General features: G+C 44.6%; 1 protein-coding gene and 1 non-coding gene across 7 annotated transcripts in view; one reads left to right on the top strand and one right to left on the bottom strand.

The window, feature by feature from the left end:
- Positions 1 to 11,002, bottom strand: part of FAN1 (FANCD2 and FANCI associated nuclease 1) — a 29,295-nt gene extending 18,293 nt beyond the window's left edge. For 4 of the 6 annotated variants that reach the window (XM_060097503.1, XM_060097506.1, XM_060097505.1 and 1 more), the window contains exons 1-5: positions 10,838 to 11,001; positions 8,618 to 10,027; positions 5,972 to 6,112; positions 3,093 to 3,294; positions 1,330 to 1,563 (exon numbers count right to left, since the gene is read on the bottom strand). In XM_060097503.1, the coding sequence (XP_059953486.1) occupies positions 1,330 to 1,563; positions 3,093 to 3,294; positions 5,972 to 6,112; positions 8,618 to 9,875 (1,835 nt within the window). In that variant the 5' untranslated portion in view covers positions 9,876 to 10,027; positions 10,838 to 11,001. Of the gene's footprint in view, positions 1 to 1,329; positions 1,564 to 3,092; positions 3,295 to 5,971; positions 6,113 to 8,617; positions 10,028 to 10,706; positions 10,782 to 10,837 lie in introns of those variants that run through there. The other 2 variants (XM_060097504.1, XM_060097507.1) reach the window with 2 other exon arrangements.
- A 4,610-nt stretch (positions 11,003 to 15,612) lies between these two features.
- Positions 15,613 to 15,685, top strand: TRNAR-UCU (transfer RNA arginine (anticodon UCU)). The gene has a single exon. It is a non-coding gene; the product is annotated as a tRNA-Arg (tRNA).
- The last annotated feature ends 3,340 nt before the right edge of the window (positions 15,686 to 19,025 follow it).

Raw genomic sequence — 19,025 nt, forward strand, 5'->3', positions numbered from 1 at the left:
ACCACCTGGCACGTAATAGGTACTCAACACTCAACACATGGGCACTGAATAAATGAGAAAAGAAAAGAAACGATCAATTATTTCAAGTACCAAGGTGGTGGGAAAGGTTCCTCAGGCCAGGTGTCACGCTACTGGTGTTGTATAATCACCCTTCCTGAACTCACTTCAGCCAGATTTCATTTACGTGCTATAGCCCTCTGCATAACAAAAGAATTTTGACTTATTTTTAACATTTATAGGATAACTACTTTCTAAAAAAAAGACGTGATGGTTTATTTTTTCTCCCTAGCCTCCCCACTTTTGAACTTGTCAACCATGGTTTTGTCAACCATAGAACTGAAAAGCAACCTCCCTTAGATATGCAGTAATGATGACAATTATACCACTAAGACGCACTGAGCAATCCCCACAGGCCAGGCTCTAAGCACGCTACACATATCAGCAGAGATCTGTGGGAATGTACTATTATCTCCCCATTTTGCAGATGAGGAAACTGAGGCACAGAGTAGATTCATGGTTCCTTAGAGAGACTGGAACCTGGCTTCAGAGTTCTCACCAAAGAGAACAGCACCAAGTCACTAAAAACAAAGACGTAAAAGGACGTGAGACAAAAGAAAACACAGTCAGAAGAAATATTCTTAGTAGAAGATTTGACTAAAAAAGTTATTCTAACTGAACACAAATAGGATATTGAACTTCCTGATAACTATGGCAAAATGGGCTAAAATCAGTTTATACTGACCCTGTTTTGATATAATAATCTCAATAGTTTATTTTTTAAAGCACATACTAGACAACACTTAAACAACTTTCCTAAAATCAAATATCAGAATCAATTTCTGCTAAATTTGAGTCATAAACCTTAAATCAAGAATCAAAAGTGAGGACTTCCCTGGTGGCACAGTGCTTAAGAATCTGCCTGCCAATGCAGGGGACACAGGTTCGAGCCCTGGTCCAGGAAGATTCCCACATGCCGCAGAGCAACAAAGCCCGTGCACCACAACTACTGAGCCTGCGCTCTAGAGCCCGTGAGCCACAATTACTGAAGCCCGTGCGCCTAGAGCCTGTGCTCTGCAACAAGAGAAGCCACCGCAATGAGAAGCCCACGCACCACAACGAACAGTAGCCCCCGCTCGCCGCAACTAGAGAAAGCCCACGCACAGCAACAAAGACCCAACACAGCCAAAAATTAAAAAATAAATAAATTTTTAAAAAACCCATTTTGGCTATGAACTCATGTTTCTGTTGTGGATGGCAAAAAATAATAACAAAGCCTTCTACATAAATTTTAAAATACACAGATTTCATAGAGAGCAAACACGCCCTTACCTGATGAGATCCTCTCTATCCTGGAAGATCTGGGTTTTCCGACTGACGGTATACCTAGGAAACTCCATGCGGCCAAGGTTGACCAGCAGCACGGTAGAAAGCTGGCCCTGCCCACCACAGGCCGCCTCCTCCTCTTCCACCTCGTGGGTCAGTGAAAACAGCAGCAGGACCCGGGAGAACACTGCCCGGGGGTCTCTACACACTCTCAGAGACTGTCCCGCCCAGTCTTTAGCTCTGAAAAATACACGATGTGGAAATAACTTTCTGGCTTTTAAGCATTTGGATGTCAGATTTCACAAATTATTTCAAGCTAAACAGCATGCATTATTCTAAGCCTGAAGCAAATCTCCCACCTCCAACTGCGTGACTTAAAGCATTTCTTAACTTCTCTGGGGCTCAGAGCCCCACCTAGGAACACAGTGAGGATTAGATGAAACTGTATCTGCAAACGATTTCACGCACTGTTTGCCTCAATAAAAGAGCAGGATAGGGTTGAACACGTGAAATACCAGGAAAACTCATAAAAGTGTTATCTATTTGACATTAGCAATTCTCAAATCTTGACTCCAGTGACACTTGAGATGAAATAATAGGTATTTATGTAAAACGTCACTACCAAAGGCTCTTGCTAAGGCGGCATGTTAAGTCCAGGGCCCTCCGGCTCCAACAACTGCAACACCACACACGGCAGGGTTTCGCTATTGACATCCAGGCCGTGTAACTCCTTCCTGGGGGTGGGATGCCCAGGCTGTGAATTAGAGGATGCTCAGCTGCATCCCTGGCCTCCGTTCACTAAATGCCAGTAGCACCCACTACCCACCTTAGTCATGACAATGAAAACGCCTCCACCTGGACGCAGCCAGGTGTCCCCTGGAGGGCACAGTCGCCCCCAGTTGAGAGCCACTGGTCTAGTGGAGGACCTCACACTTTCCTACCAGCCCAAAAGCTATTAAGCCAAAAGCAGAATTGCACCCCTGGGGTGTGCAGAGATCAGTGCCACCACCAGAGCCAAGAGGACACAGGGGTGGGATTCCCATCACACCACCATTTACTTGAGGACCATTCACCTACAGAGACTGCCAGAAAACACCCTCCTCCTCCATCTCCATGCAGAGTCCCAAGGAGGTCCAGTGGACCGACATTCCAAACTCCTTTAAGAATACTAGTTAAAACTGCATTTTTCTTGAATAACAAAATATTAGAATTGCCAAGGGCCTAGTGCCTCTAATCTCTTGCCTCCTGATTTTTCTTGGTCCTAGAAATCAGTGTGGTATCTTAAGAATTAGGAATAATAAACCAAGAAAGAATCCAGTCTTTATAATGGTTCACTGCCTTCTCAACCTAACTGCAATTGAAAAAAACAATTACAATCTGAAAACACGTACCACCTATCATAAGAGTTAATATGTGCTATCGGGACTTTCCTGGTGGCACGGTGGTTAAGAATCCACCTGCCAATGCAGGGGACATGGGTTCAAGCCCTGGTCCAGGAAGATCCCACATGCCGTGGAGCAGCTAAGCCCGTGCGCCATAACTACTGAGCCTGCACTCCAGAGCCCATGAGCCACAACTGCTGAGCCCTCATGCCACAACTACTGAAGCCCGCGCACCACAACAAAGTGCAGTCCCCGCTCTCCACAACTAAAGAAAGCCCATGCGCAGCAACAAAGACCCAAAGCAGCCTAAAAATAAATTAATAAAAATAAATTAAATACGTGCTATCAACATTTCAAATGTTTTTACTATAACAATAGCCACAAAACCTTTTCAAAATCACTGCACCAATGCCAGGCTGATTCTTGCGCCAAGTACAGACTGAAGGCTGTTTGGCCAATTTGAGAAACGCATCCACCAGCTGCTGCTTCTGCCCATTGGGATTCGCCAAGTGGAAGGTCTTTGCCAGGGCTTTCAGTTCCGGAGCAGAAAGGAGCTCAAGCACCTCAGACAGTTCTTGCAACTCAGATTCTGAAACATTTAAAAAAAAAATTTTAAAGTAGTTTTAAATAAGCTTACTGTTTTCTAGCTTTATTTACTTTAAGAAGAAAACTCACATGCAAATAAAATGGTTCACTGTAGAAATGCTACTGTAGAAATTTTAGTTTGCCAAACTGATTGTTAAAAATTATGGAAAACAGATATTTCACAAAGGTTATAAAACAACAGAACTTCTCACTAAGAAGTAAAAGAAAATCTGAATAAAATAAAGACCCACATGGATAGCCACTGGTATATCGCTCACAACAAAACCTACAGCTGGGCCTCTCCAGAGCAGGTCAGAGTCAACTGTTCATCAGTTGTCCTCTCTCCACACAGGCCTGGGGCTGAGAAGACTTTCATGGGGTCACTTGCTCGGCACACATGTGTACATTACACTATTAGGGGACCCAGACAGCAAGCTTGACCCCCGGGATGCAGCTGAATCAGAGCTGGCTGGTCTCTGCCTTCACAGCATCCACAGCTTAGGGCAGGGCCATCTTCCTCCAGTCAGCAAGTCCTCACTGGGTGTACACTGCCTGCCAGGTAGCACCTGCCCAGGGCATACAGTGAACAAACTGCATCTGTGCCCACAGGGAGCTTATCTCCTAGCATAATAAATATGTCAGGGGTGACAACTGCTACAAAGAAAAACAAAGCTGGCAGCAACATGGATGGACCTAGAGATGATCATATTAAGCGAAGTAAGTCAGAAAGAGAAAGACGATTACCATCTATCACTTATATGTGGAATCTAAAATATGACACAAATGAACATATCTATGAAACAGAAACAGAATCACAGACATAGAGAACAGATTTGTGGTTGCCAAGGGGGAGGCGGGTGGGAGGGATGGATTGGGAGTCTGGGATTAGCAGATGCAAACTATTATATATAATGGATAAATAACAAGGTCCTACTGTATAGCACAGGGAACTATATTCCATATCCTGTGATAAACCATAAGGAGAAGAATATAAAAAGAATACATATATGTATAACAATCACTTTGCTGTACAGCAGAAATTAACACAACACTGTAAATCAACTATACTTCAATAAAATTTTTTTAAATAAATAAAAGGAGGAAGAATGAACTAGGAAAAAAGAAGAAAGAAAAGCAAAGCTGGGCAAGGCAAACTGGACTGGTGGGAGGTGGCCGTATCTGACACTAGGTGGTCATGCAAGTCCCTGACAAGGTGACACAGAGTAGAGCTGGATGACATGAGGGGGTGAGCCAAGAGGGAGCAGGCACAGGCTCTGAAAGAGGGGTGCACTCAGCCAGAGCCATCAGGGAGCAGAGTGAGGGGATGGCCAGGGCTACACCCCACGGGGCTGTGCAGACCCGGTGGGACCTGGGCGGGACTGAGGGCAGCGTTAGGCCACTGGGGTTCTGCTTTTGTTGCTTAACTGTCATTTAAAGGTAAGTCAAGGCTCAGGGCTTCCCTGGTGGCGCAGTGGTTAAGAATCCACCTGCCCATGCAGGGAACACGGGTTCGAGCCCTGGTCCGGGAAGATCCCACATGCCGTGGAGCAACTAAGCCCACGAGCCACAACTACTGAGTCTGTGCTCCAGAGCCCACGAGCCAACAAAGAGTAGACCCCGCTCGCCGCAACTAGAGAAAGCCCACATGCAGCAACGAAGACCCAATGCGGCCAGAAGTAAATAAATAAATAAATTTATTAAAAAATAAATAAAGGTAAGTCAAGGCTCAGCTGGCTTGCCTGTTACACCTGTAGATTTCTGGAACCTGCACCTAATCTTCCGGGTCAGGTGGGGACACAAGCTCTCCAGTGCCCCTGATGGCCTGATGTGAGGGAACCCGGGGTGCCGCTGCCTGATCTCTCACAAGCCCTCACATCCACGGAGCCTCCAGGCCTCTCCCCCAAGGCTCCCACGCCCCCCAGCCAGGCCCACCACGTCACCCTAACTGCACTTACTTACTGCTCTGCACTACAAACTCTGCCGCACAGAAACCGTCTGGCTTTGGCTTGATTCCCCTATTTCAGTCTAAACTGTGAACAACTTGAACCCAGGACTCACATCTTTCATGCTCCTTATACCCACGTTTCCAGTACAATATTGTACTCAACACATGTAGGTACCTAATGAAAGCTACTGATGAGACAACCAAGGTTACCTCATATTCACTCACATGGGCTTAAATCAGTGAAACAATTCCTGAGACAATCAACCTACAAATTATAAGAGCTGTCTGTATGTGCATGGGGGGCAAATTAAGGTTTTAGAGGCGATACTAGCTTCAAACAAACCAGCTTTGTTCCATCATAAAGACGAGAAAACTGGGTAAGATGAGTCAAGCTCTTGCTGGAAGGAGAGCCAGGAGGGATGAGTTTACCCTGTGGACCCAGCCACCCACCTATCCCTAGGTGACTTTACGGGACTAAGCCTGGGACCATCAGAACGCAGCAGCAGGCAATCTTTTGTTATCCTAGGAGTCTTAACTCAGGCTGAGGATGGCTTTAAAAACACATGAATAATTTGTTGTCCTAAGAAGATTCAAAACTCAATTTAAAAAGACATACACAATTACTATTTATCAGGCACCAGTCAGGAGATGACACCAAACTAACATCACCCTCATTTTGCAGAAACTGGATTCCCTGCGTCGGATTTTCACTTTGGTTCCCCTGGACAAACCGTACCCGTCTGCAGGAAGCCTGCATGCGTCAACTCCCTAACCACCGGGGTTAAGTCAGCGGAGATCTCTTCATATTCCAGTTTGTTCATCTTAATCCAGCCGAATTTACGTTGAAAAAGTCTGACATATAACTTCTGACCGCTAGCTGCAACAAAGTTAAGAAAAATAGTGAAAAACCTTCTATTTCTTCTCTTAAACATATACTATAATTTACTTTTGTAAACTGAGGTGAGTAAAACAGGCTGTTAGAAATACACAGAGGCTGGCTCAACGGATCTTCCAAGAAAATCATTTTCTTCCTTAGGAAGACGTAACTTATTTCAAATACAGAGTCCCGTGGGGATGCCTCCTTGGCCTGTATGCCTGTCACCGCAGGACAGGAGAAGCATGAGGACGCAAAGCCAGCCCTGCCCCCCGAGTTGTGCAAGTCTTTAGAACTGAGACTCCCTTTTCTCTTCTATTATAAAAAGGAAGGGGGGGGGGGTGGGCAGTAACACCATCTTCCCAAAGTTGGTGAAAAGATTAAGCTCGATGAGGTATTCAATAATTAGTGTATAAACCATAAAAAAAGTTCCAAAGTTGGTAATGATTATTGGCCATTTAAAAACGTAAGACCCGGGTTCCCCACTTTCTAGCGAACATTTCTACTCCCTCAAGAGAAACTCCCCAGAGTTCCCATTATTTTGTTCTCTCCTTTCGGTTTAATATGCATTATTCTATTTTTGGCTGAAAATCATCTGAAAAGAATTTTCCAAAAAAAGTCTAGCTTTGGTGGGGTGGCCATCTCTAAGGCAGTGATCTCCACCAAGCTATTTAATTAATCTGGTCTCAAGTTTTCCTATTACCCAAATTATCTTTAAATTTCTAACTCTAAAATGGTATGGGGACTTCCCTGGCGGTCCAGTGGTTAAGACTCCACACTTCCATTGCAGGGGGCATGGGTTCGATCCCTGGTCGGGGAACTAAGATCCTGTATGCTGCATGGCGCAGCTGAAAATTTTTAAAAATAAAATAAAATGGTGTGACTGTATTTGTTACATCTTCAACATTTATTTCCCTTTTTTCTTTAAAGAGGCAAAATCGACTTGCAGTAGTTATTTTTACAACAGAGACACTGTAGATGATTCTCTGTGGAGAGCAAGCCACAAGAATCTGCAGAACTTACACTAGGAAACTGCTCCTACTTCTCAGTCATACTGAAGCCACGGGCCACCAGCTATTCAAACAAATGCTCACATAAATGCAAGCAGCACCCAACCAAAGATCTGTGACCACCCCGGATATGACAGTCAGTGGGGGTCATTCACACCCACGTCGGGGGAGGCCAGTGCAAGTAGAGATGGAAGCTGTGTGGACACTTTATAAAACTGTGCAAAGGGCATCCCTGGTGGCACAGTGCTTAAGGATCCACCTGCTAACGCAGGGGACATGGGTTCAAGCCCTGGTCCGGGAGGATCCCACATGCCGCGGAGCAACTAAGCTCGTGCGCCACAACTGCTGAAGCCCGCGCGCCTGGAGCCCGTGCTCCGCAGCAAGAGAAGCCACCGCAATGAGAAGCCCGCACACTGCAATGAAGAGTAATCCCCGTTCGCCGCAACTAGAGAAAGCCCACGCAAAGCAACGAAGACCCAATGCAACCAAAAATAAATTTATAAAAAAGAAAAAAAAATTTTTAATGTTAAAAAAAATAGAGCTGTGCAGAGAAGTATGACCCACGTGTTAAAAAGTAACACAAGCAGAGCCATAGTTTCCTTGTGTGAATGTAAAACCGAAGCCTTTCTCTTAACCATTATTGGTAACACTCAAGATTTCTTTTTTTTACTCTACTGGGACTCAGACCTGCTACTATTACTAGAGGTCAGCTTGGCCCCCAAGTAAGCTTTCCTACTCGGGAGGGACTCAGTTGCACAGAGCCATCAAGGCCCTTTGGATAAGCAGCCATCAAGCGGGGGGGCTCTTGCTCCAAACCTGCACTATTGGCTCAGAGCCACCGCCGGCTGCCAAGGAACTGAGGCGTGTTTTTAAACGTACGAATTTACAAAATATAAAAAGAAAAAAAAAACAAAGACCAAAAAAGTTTTTAATGTACCAATTTAGCTTGAAAGTTTCCACTTCCTGCACACCCTGACTTTCAAAGGCAGAGTCCAGGCAACTAAAATATTGTTGGAGGAAAAAAATATGCCTGAGTATATCTTGGTTTGTTTTTTCCTGTATTTTATTTTCATTTTTGAGGAAATGGCCTGCAAAAACAACAAAACCTAACAGTCAGCTTGATTACATGCCCGAAATGCAAAGTACACTTTCCTAAATCACACTGTATTTTTTTTTTCTAATCTGGGAAAGGTTGTTTTACAACCATCAAATATACAGAAATAGGACAAACAACTGCTTCCAATACAACCAAAGTACAGCTTGTAAGGATGATACTGCAGAAGCAGACGTCACCAGGCCCCAAAATCTTGTCTCTTTTACAGGCGTATATTTCTCTAGATGAACTCTCATTGGCTGTGATTCCCATGAGTACTCCCAGGGGGACTCCCAAAACCACACTGACTGCTTGTGGTCATCAGAGTTCTGCCCATCACATCTCAGACCAAATCAGGGCAGCAAAGGGGAAACAAAGCCTCGAAAGCAAACAGGTTCAAGATACCTGATAATTGATGAAATTTAGTTATAATGCCCTTCTCGTGTTCATCAAAGAGCATCCTGTCTTCTTCATTCTCAAACACAGCTTTCAGCACCACGAGGAAGCTCCGAAGGTAGTAAGGATGGTCCGGTGGCGCTGGACTTGTTACATGGGAAACATCACAGCTTGACTCCTGCTCCAAAGGAATTCGGTCAGTGATTTCATTCTTTAAGCCACTGTCACCTTCTGGAGGAAGTGCTTGGCTGTCACTCCATATAGAAGCATCATGTGTAGAATTATGAGATTTTGCCTCCCAATGTGATGACTGGGTTGGAGCTTGTGAAACAAAAGTCATTTTTACCTCTTCACAACCACCTGCTTCACAGTTTTCAACACCTTTATCACCTGTTCCTTTGATACTCTCCTGCTTCGCAAGATGGTCCTCTGAAGCAGACTTTAATTTATGCCCAAGAGTTAAATCTGGTGAAAGTAACACGGGAGCATTATCTGAGAAGGTGGGGGTGAGAGTTGATCTCCCACATTCCTGGGCAGCCGTTTCGCCTTCAGCTTCCATTATTTTAGAGCCTCCCACAATATGTTCGGGAGTGCTTGTGTCCTCCAGAGAATTACAGGCAAACATGTTTTCCTTTTGAGAACTATTCTCCAAAAGCTGATCCTGGCCTTCCATCTCTGAACACTGATCAACGAGGCTCCTAACCCCTGTGGACGAGGAACTCTGCGGACTCTGATTGGCGAATCTCTCATTCTTATCTATTGATCTTTTAGCCTTTATGTATCTTCTGGACAATTTAGATGACAGGCTTCCCAGAGGGATGACTTTCATGTTATGATGTCTCAGCCCATCTTGATTTCTGCACACTGCGTCATTATTACTCTTAAAATAGGGGCTGGTCTGCTGTTCTATGCCCATTTTTGCTGAATCACTTTGGCCAGGGGTTAAATTGATCTTTGATGGTGACGACTTCTCTGGCGTTACATCTTCTAAGGCAATATTGGTCAAATCTACTGTGGACACATTTGAACTTAAGCCAACTTGCCCAGGGTCAGCTGGAGTGATGTTACCGTTGTTAGCACACATTTCATCAAGGTGACGGTTTAGGTCGTATCTTGGCACCATTTTACTACAAATGGGGCAGGCAAGTTTAACAGGCGGTACGTTGTTAAAAAACGCAATAATAGAGTTAGATTCATTTTTTTTAGTTTTGCTGCTTGATAAACTTCTACGAGGTCTTTTTTTTGAGGATTTCCCTACAGACATCATGAGTATTAGAAAAGCTGGGTGTTTCAAGTAGTAAAACTCAAGAAATCACCAGGGAAAGATAGCAATGGTTTACTTTTACTCTCCTGAATTGAAATAATAAAAAGTGGGATTCTATTGGACTTCATGTTATTCATTTAGTCAGTTTCTTCTCCCTACAAAATAAAACGCATGTGGATTAATAGCATTTTTATGAATTCCACAACAGAGGGGGTAAGTAAGCTCTAAAACGTCCAATGGCAGTATCTCATGGGATGAGAAAAACCCTGCGCTTGAAACATAAGACCAAGGCCTACTCTCAGCTGTCCACGCGACCTCAGTGTGTCCCTTAGCCGAGAAATGACATGGGGCTAAGTTCTAAGACTTCTCTTTAAGATCGAAAATCAGCCGTTTTAAAAAGGGAACACCTGACTATGCCAGGTCCTTTTTTAAAAGCACTGAATCATTAACTTTTTCCGGGAGAGAGAATGCCTATCCCGCCCTCACAGGCCTGCAGAGAGAATCGCCCAAAGTCTCGGGCATCTGTCCACATGCTTGGATGCCCACCGCCCCCGCCGTGCCCACCGCAGCTCTGGCCGCCGAACCTAAGGCTCGGACTCAGCCACGCCCGCCCTCCCCGCGGGGCCGTGACCGCACACCTGGGATGCGCACCTGGGCCTCCGCCGCCGGTTCGGCTGCCCTCCTCCCACCCCCTCCCTCCCTCCCTTCCTCCCTCCTTGCCCCCCTTTCTGTCCCCGCCTCCACCCGCTCCCGGCCTCACCGCCCCGAGCCACCAGCTCTCCCCCTTCCCGCCCAGCGCCCGCGACCCCAGCCCGGCCGCCCCAGGCTTCCAACCTGCTCCTCGCGCCAGGCATTCCCAGCCGATCCCCGCGGCTCGACCTCCACAGGCTCAGTCAGAGGAGGCTCGAGCGATCGATCGCCCCTCCCTCCCACCTTAAAGGCATCCCGGGTCCAGGGAGGCTTACCCAGAGGAGGTCAACCAAGACTCTGCCTGGGGGAGGCGGGCCGCCGGGAAGGTGGGCAGGTTGCTGGTCGGGGAGCATTTGGTGTCCGAGGAAACCGGCCTCCTGGGAGGAGACACAGGCGTGGACTCGACTTAGCCAGCAAGCGCGTGCTGGGGTTCCCGGAGGAGATGCCGTTCGCCGCCTGATGCAATAGATGCCCATAACCTCAAGAGCAAAGAAATAGTACAAGAACAAGGACCTACTGTGTAGCAGAGGGAACTATATTAAATATCTTGAAATAACCTATAATGGGAAAGAATCTGAAAAAGTATATATACCTTTATACATACTTATATTATATATATAATATATATATATATATATAATCACTTTGCTGTACACCTGAAAAATTGTAAATCAACCATACTTCAATTAAAAAATAAAAATAAAAGAATGATAAAATGTAGTCAGGTAATTAGGGAGTGGTGAGTTTGGATATTGCTTACATTAAAATGTAGTTTAGTTTGTTTTAATATAGTTTGTTTTCTTTGGGTTAATATAGTTTAATTTAATATAGCCAGGTTACATAATTTAGAATAAGGGCTATGGGGCTTCCCTGGTGGCACAGTGGTTGAGAGTCCGCCTGCCGATGCAGGGGACACGGGTTCGTGCCCCGGTCCGGGAAGATCCCACATACCGCGGAGCGGCTGGGCCCATGAGCCATGGCCGCTGAGCCTGTGCGTCTGGAGCCTGTGCTCCGCAACGGGAGAGGCCACAGCAGTGAGAGGCCCGCGTACCGCAAAAATAAATTAAATTAAATTAAATTAAATTAAATTAAACAAGGGCTATGTTTAACAACGGCAAATTTACTGAAAGTTTATCAGTCAGCGCTTGAGTGCTGATGCCAGCTGGTTCCAGCACCCCCTGACCGTGACCCGGATGGAAGCTTCCTGAACGCGGGGCGCCTGTCTATAGTCCTTTCCCACCGCCTGCAGCAGCGGCCAGCACTGTGTGATTACTCCATAAATATGTGTCAAATGAATGCATGAATAAATGAGCAAACCAAAGAGAAAATGGACGTGAACAGGGAATTCATCGACAAATATGTATTGAGTGCCTCCCTCGTGCCAGGTAATGTCCTTGGCTCCGAAAATATGGCCGTGAACAGAATGAGGAATGGGGGGGAAATCCTGCCTTCATGGAGAATACATTCTGATGGAGGAAGGTAGAGAAAAAACAAAATATACGTAAATTATGTAGAGAGTTTAAAAGGCAAGTACTGATTAAATAAAATTCCAATTTTATGGCAAGATGAGAAAAATTTAAACATAAATGTTTCCTTTGCCCGTTTGGGCCTCTGCATTAATATTGTGTATTCTGCATCTGCATTAATCAGACCTCCTTAGGAGATAACATTCCTTTTTAATCTCATCAAGGGTCACAACTCCTTAGGAGATAACTTTCCTTCTTAATCTTGTAAGGGGCCACAATGACCCATGACCACTACTCAATCTGTATAGATCTGGATTGTGTACATTGTCAGTAATACGTCATTTAAGGTACAGACCTGTGTCTCAAAAACTTATATAACTGTGCCTTGACCTCTAACAGGCAGAACAGTTCTCGGAGCTTTCTGAGAGGCTATTCCCGGGTTATAATCCTCAATTTGGCTCGGATAAAATTTTCTATTTCTTTTTTAGATCGACTGATTAATTTTTTTGTCAATGGTGCTTTGAAGAGAAATCAAGCAGAAACATCATGGTGGGGGAAGGGAGGGGCGTTATAGTTTGAAAGAGCGGTAAGGAAAGGCCTCACTGAGAAAGTACCATCTAAGCAGACTTGAAGGAGGGAAGGCAGTGGATGTTCCAGAGAAGAGAGTTGTAGTCAGAAGAAACAACCTCAGGGAGTGTAACAGAGAGGGTGCCCCAAGGTAGAAGCTTGCCTAGCAAGTCTAAGGACACCCAGAAGGCCAGGAAGACTGGAGCAGAAGTGAAGGAAGAGAGATAGCAGAGGACAGGTCTTGTAGGGCAATGGTAGTGAACTTTTTTTCTGTAAAGGGCCAGGTAGTCAATATTTTAGGCTCTGCCAGCCATAGGGTCTCTGGTCAAAGTCTGCAGTGTGCAGTGTGAAAGCAGCCATAAATAGTATGTAACAAAATAGTGTGGCTGTGTGCCAATAAAACTTTATTTACAAATAGAGTCAGCTGACCAGATTTGGTCTCTGGCTGTAGTTTGCTGACACCTGATATAAGGCCTTGTGCATCATTATATGGATTTTAGCATCTGCTTTGCGTGTGTTCAGCAACATATGGTTGGGGTAGGAGAGGCAGGGAAAACAAAAGGCGAATGGAGTAATCCAAGGACGGTGGTGCCTGGGGTTAGCTCATAAAAAGTAGTTAGGAGTATTACTCAGCCATGAAGAAGAATGAATTAATGACATTTGCAGCAACATGGGTGGACCTAGAGATGATCATACTAAGTGAACTAAGCCAGACAAAGACAAATATCACAGGATATCACTTGTATGTCGAATCTAAAAAAAATTATATAAATGAACTTATATATAAAACAGAACAGACTCACAGACAAAGAAAACAAACTTATGGCTACCAAAGGGGAAAGAGGGAGAGGAATAAATTAGGAGTTTGGGATTAGCAGATACACACTACTGTATACAAAATAGATAACCAACAAGGACCTACTGTATAGCACAGGTAACTATATTCAATATTTTGTAATAATCTATAAGGGAAAAGAATCTGAAAAATATATATATATGTATAACTGAATCACTTTGCTGTTCACCTGAAACTAACATTGTATATCAACTATACTTCAATAAAAAATTAAAAAAAAAGAAGCAGTCAGATTCTGGATACATTTAGAAGGTATAACCAACAGAATTTGCTCATGGTAGACAGTGTAAGGTATGAGAAAATTCAAGGACTGCTCTTAGGTCTTTGGCCTATCACCTGGGAGGATGAAGGGGAAAGGTTTAGAGTTCAGTTTTAGATGTGTGTCTTTGTCCATTCAGGCTGCTATGACAAAATACCACAGATTGAGTGGCTTATAAACAATGGAATTTTATGTGCCACAGTTCTGGAGGCTAGAAGTCTGAGACATGGTATCAGCAATGGTTGGGTAAAGGCCCTCTTCTGGATCCAGACTTTTCACCATGTCCTGACATGGTGTAGTGGAAGGAGCTAGGGAGCTCTGGTGGGGGTGGGGGGGGGTCTAAGGACACTAATCCCATTCATGAGGGCCCCAGCCTCATGGCCTAAGCAGCTCCCAAAAGCTCCATCTCCTCACACAATCCCAATGGGCAGTAGGATTTCAACATATAAATTTGGGGAAGGGGAGAACACAAACATTCAGACCACAGCCACATGTAAGTTTGAAATGCCAGTTAGACATTCTTGTGGCTAAAAGATACTTAAATTTATTAACTAAATCAGGCCAGGAAATATAAATTGGGGAGTCATCAGGGTCTATATGGTATTAATATATGGCACCAAGGAATGACTGTGGATAGAGAATTGAAAGGTCAGAAGGCTGAACACTCTGATAAGAAAAGGAGGGAAGGTGAGGATGAGGCAGCAAAGGAGTCAGAGCTGCATCCAGAAAACAGGTGTGTGGTATGTGCTGAGGATCAGGGGGTGTCGGATGCAGCTAGAAGGAAAGTGAGGTGAGGTCTGCAAGCAGCCATAGATCCAGCAGTGTAGATGGCACTGTTACCTGACAGAAGCCAAAGCTGTGGAATGGTGATTGCAGAAGATTCAAGAAAGAATGGGGAGACAGGAATTGGAGACAATGTGGGGACCCATTCAGTACCCTGGAGTTTGTGTGAAGATCATTTTAAGCTGAAGACATTGGGATTCAACAGAGGCAGAGAGAAGCCTTCTAAGAGCTTCTCTTTCCTGATGGAAAGCAGAGACTTCTGGGAAATGAGGCTGCTGTGAATTCCCTCTTCAGGGTGGCTTTTATTACCAGGAAGGAAACCAAGAGTAAATTCCCTCTCTGGGGGAATTTTATGGCCAAGAAGATGGAAAGACCCCTTGCGCCTGAATTTGCAATCATTATCACAGACTTTCTTTGTTTTTTTTTTTTTTTTTTTTTTGCGGTACGCAGGCCTCTCACCGTTGTGGCCTCTCCCGTTGCGGAGCACAGGCTCCGGACGCGCAGGCTCAGCGGCCATGGCCCACAGGCCTAGCCGCTCCGCGGCATGTGGGATCTTCCCGGACCGGGGCACAAACCCGTGTTGCCTGCATCAGCAGGCGGACTCTCAACCACAGTGCCACCAGGGAAGCCCATCACAGACTTTCTTATCTCCCATTTGCTCTTCTAGAAACCCATTTGCTTTTCCCTAACAGACATTTCTACCCCCTTTCTTTTCCCTGCTAAATTAGGTGTATAAATCTCTAACTTTAACCACTTACCTAGCTGCTTCTTTTGTAAACTACAATACGTATATGAATAATTTCTCCTGTTAATCTGTCTTTTGTCAGTTTAATTCACAGGCCCCTGGGGACTCAACCTAAGAGGGTAGAGGAAAAGTTTTTCCTCTCCAACGACGGAAAGTATAGATGACTCTTTCAAGAGGTTTAGCAGTGAAGGAGAACAGACAGGTAGGGCAGAACTAAAGGGGGAAGCGGGGGTTAAGAGTGCTGTTATTTAACAAATTCTGGAAAGGGTGTGGAGAGAAGGGAACCCTCCTACACTGTTGGTGGGAATGTAAGTTGGTGCAACCATTATGGAAAACAGTGTGGAGGTTCCTTAAAAAACTAGAGTTATGGGAATTCCTTGGTGGTCCAGTGGTTAGGACTCCGCATTTCTACTGCAGGGGGCCCGGGTTTGATCCCTGGTCTGGGAACTAAGATCCTGCATGCCCTGCAGCATGGTCAAAAATCCCATAAGCTGCATGGGGCAGCCAAAAAAAAACCACAAAAACAAACCCCAAAAAACAAAAAACAAACTAAATATTGGAACTTCCCTGGTGGCACAGTGGTTAAGAATCTGCCTGCCAATGCAGGGGACACGGGTTCGAGCCCTGGTCCAGGAAGATCTCACATGCCACAGAGCAACTAAGCCTGTGTGCCACAACTACTGAGCCTGAGCTCTAGAGCCTGCGAGCCACAACTACTGAGCTCACGTGCCACAGCTACTGAAGCCCACGTGCCTAGCCCATGTTCTGCAACAAGAGATGCCACCGCAATGAGAAGCCCATGCACCACAACAAAGAGTAGCCCCCACTCGACGCAACTAAAGAAAGCCCGTGCGCAGCAACGAGGACCCAATGCAGCCAAAAATAAATAAATAAATAAATTTATTAAAAAAAACTAGAATTACCATATGATCCAGCAATCCCACTCCTAGGGGTATATCCAAAGAAAACCATAATTTGAAAAGATACATGCACCCCAACGTTCACAACAGCCAAGATATGGAAACAACCTAACAGTCCATGGATGGATGAATGGAAGATGTGGTACATATATACAATGGAATACTACTCAGCCATAAAAAAAGAATGAAATAATGCCATTTGCAGCAACATGGATGAGTCTAAAGATTATCATACTAAGTGAAGTAAGTCAGAAAGACAAATACTGTATGAAATCACTTATATGTAGAATCTAAAATGTGGCACAAATGAACTTATCTAAGAAACAGAAACAGACTCACAGATATAGGGAACAGACTTGTGGTTGCCTAGTGCGATATGGGTGGGGGAGGGAAGGACTGGGAGTGTGCGATTAGCAGATACAAACTACTATATATAGGATGGATAAATAGCAAGTTCCTACTCTATAGCACAGGGAACTATAATCAATATCCTGTGATAAACCATAATAGAAAAGAATATAAAAAAAGAATGTCTAGGGCTTCCCTGGTGGCGCAGTGGTTGAGAGTCTGCCTGCCAATGCAGGGGACACGGGTCCATGCCCCAGTCCGGGAAGATCCTACATGCCGCGGAGTGGCTGGGCCCGTGAGCCATGGCCACTGAGCCTGCGCGTCCGGAGCCTGTGCTCCGCAACGGGAGAGGCCGCAACAGTGAGAGGCCCGCGTACTGCAAAAAAAAAAAAAAAAAAAGTCTGTATGTGTATAACTGCGTCACTTTGCTGTACAGCAGAGATTGGCACAGCATTGGAAATCAACTATACTTCAATAAAAAAAATAAAATAGAATAGAAGAAAGGAAAAGAGAATACCAAAGACAGGAGTGGAGGGGTGTAGGGAGGCAGAGAGAGAGAATGGTCTGGAAGGGGCAATGAGAAGCAAGGGCATCTAATCCCTCCACCTCCAGGCCAAGTGAAGACTGGGGGAAAAACAAAACAGAAAACTGCCACCATTTGAAAAAGCTGCTGAAGAAGCCATGTCCTCGGGGGAAAAGAAAAGACAGGGAGTATTACCAGAGAAAGAGGTCATTTTATAAAGTTAAAAGGGTCAGTCATGAGGAAGACATAAAAATCATAAATCATTATGTTTCTAATAACAGGCCTTCAAAATACATGAAGCAAAAACTGACACATCAAAGGAACAGACATGCACAATCATAGAGATTTTAATATCTTTCTCTAATTGGTAGAGTTAGACCCCCCTTCCCCCCCAAAAGTAAGTAAGGATATAGAATAACTGAACAGAACTATCAAAGCTCTGGACTAATTGAAATACAGAGCTCTATGCGTACCTGTAGAGCACATTTTTTTTTCCTTTTCCCAGTGGTATAGGTTTAATAATTCTGAAACTGCTACTTATATCATCTAGAAGCAAATGAATAAATATACTGAAGACAATGGGAGTAAGATTTCTTACTGTTGGAAGAGGTGTTACAAGTACGGAAAGAATGAAACTAGAATATAATGTGCTGTGGTACTGGATTAGAATTGGAGGTATTGATATGAACCCATGCATGAAATATATCACACACACAGTTTCCCAGCTCTGTCTTTTGATTGGACCTAGTAGCAACAGTAGCAGTGAGCATACCTAGCACCTAGACCTTTTGTTTCAAAATACCATTCTCCACTAAGAGGAGCCAGGGTTCCTTGGAAAAATGGCCAAATCCAGTAAAAATACAGGATAAAGCCTGGGATGTTTTGTAGCACCACAAAGTAAGGAAGTGCTCAAAGAATGATGGGGACCTATCATGACTCAGGAATCACCTTGAAGGCCTTCCACTGTAAAGTCAGGGACAACTGGAACATCGAAAGTGATAAGAAAGGATTATAAACATTAAATAATATAGAAACCTGAGTCTATACTGATATAAATAAATGAGAAGGGAAAGCTCTTCCTTGCAGTAGAATGTCAATAGATACAGAAGAAATGATGGGAGTTAGAAAATCATCAGTGGACACTCAAATTTGTGAAAGTTTGGTGAGGAGCAGGGTATTTACAGTATCAAAGTATCTCCGTCATAAACTACTAATTATTAAAAAGAAAAGATAACTTTATAGTGGGAAAACCTGACGTCACTTTAACAAACTAATCATTTTCCTCACCAGCTTCACTGGGACAAATGGATATCAAACCTCTGTTGATGAGATACTAAAGACACATCACTGCTATGGTTTTCTTGCCAAAAATGCTAACCTGAATCTAATCATCAGAAAACAGACAAATCCAATTTTGAGGGACATTCTATAAAATAACTGGCCTGGGTGGTTCCCCTCACGCCCCCTGCGGAGGAGCTGGGTCGGCGTCGAGTCCCACCGCGTTGGGCGGTGACTGGAGAGTGGAGCTCCTCCTCTGAGCCGTCAGAAGCTCCGGGAGCCGGCGGCTGCCACCGCGTTTTTGAGAGGACCCGGAGAAAGCTCAAGCTGTTCTGTCTGCGGAGCTTCACGTTCTCCTAAGAAGTGATGAATGTGGCTGACTTAAGCCCGTTTATGGGAAAGCATGTAGGAGCGGCCTGTACCAGATGGAAAGTTAAAGTTAACTGAGGAGGGAAGGGACACAGATCAATCTAACGTAGCTTTCCGGCTGGTAGCTCTTATCTACAGTTTAGTGATGCGACCTGACCGGACTGGGTGGCGAGGCCGCGTAGCAAAATGAGCGATGTATATTTTGCTCAGGTTAAAGAAAGTTTCTGACGAACCTGAAATGAGACGGAATCAGAAGTGACGCATTATTTATTGGAACAACATGCTGTTAGGTAATTTTTTTAAGTCAACGTTTTATGTGGCTGTTCGTTTATAAACATTCAAATTATTA

This window comes from Mesoplodon densirostris, chromosome 4, assembly GCF_025265405.1.
Source record: "Mesoplodon densirostris isolate mMesDen1 chromosome 4, mMesDen1 primary haplotype, whole genome shotgun sequence".
Lineage (NCBI taxonomy): Eukaryota > Metazoa > Chordata > Mammalia > Artiodactyla > Ziphiidae > Mesoplodon > Mesoplodon densirostris.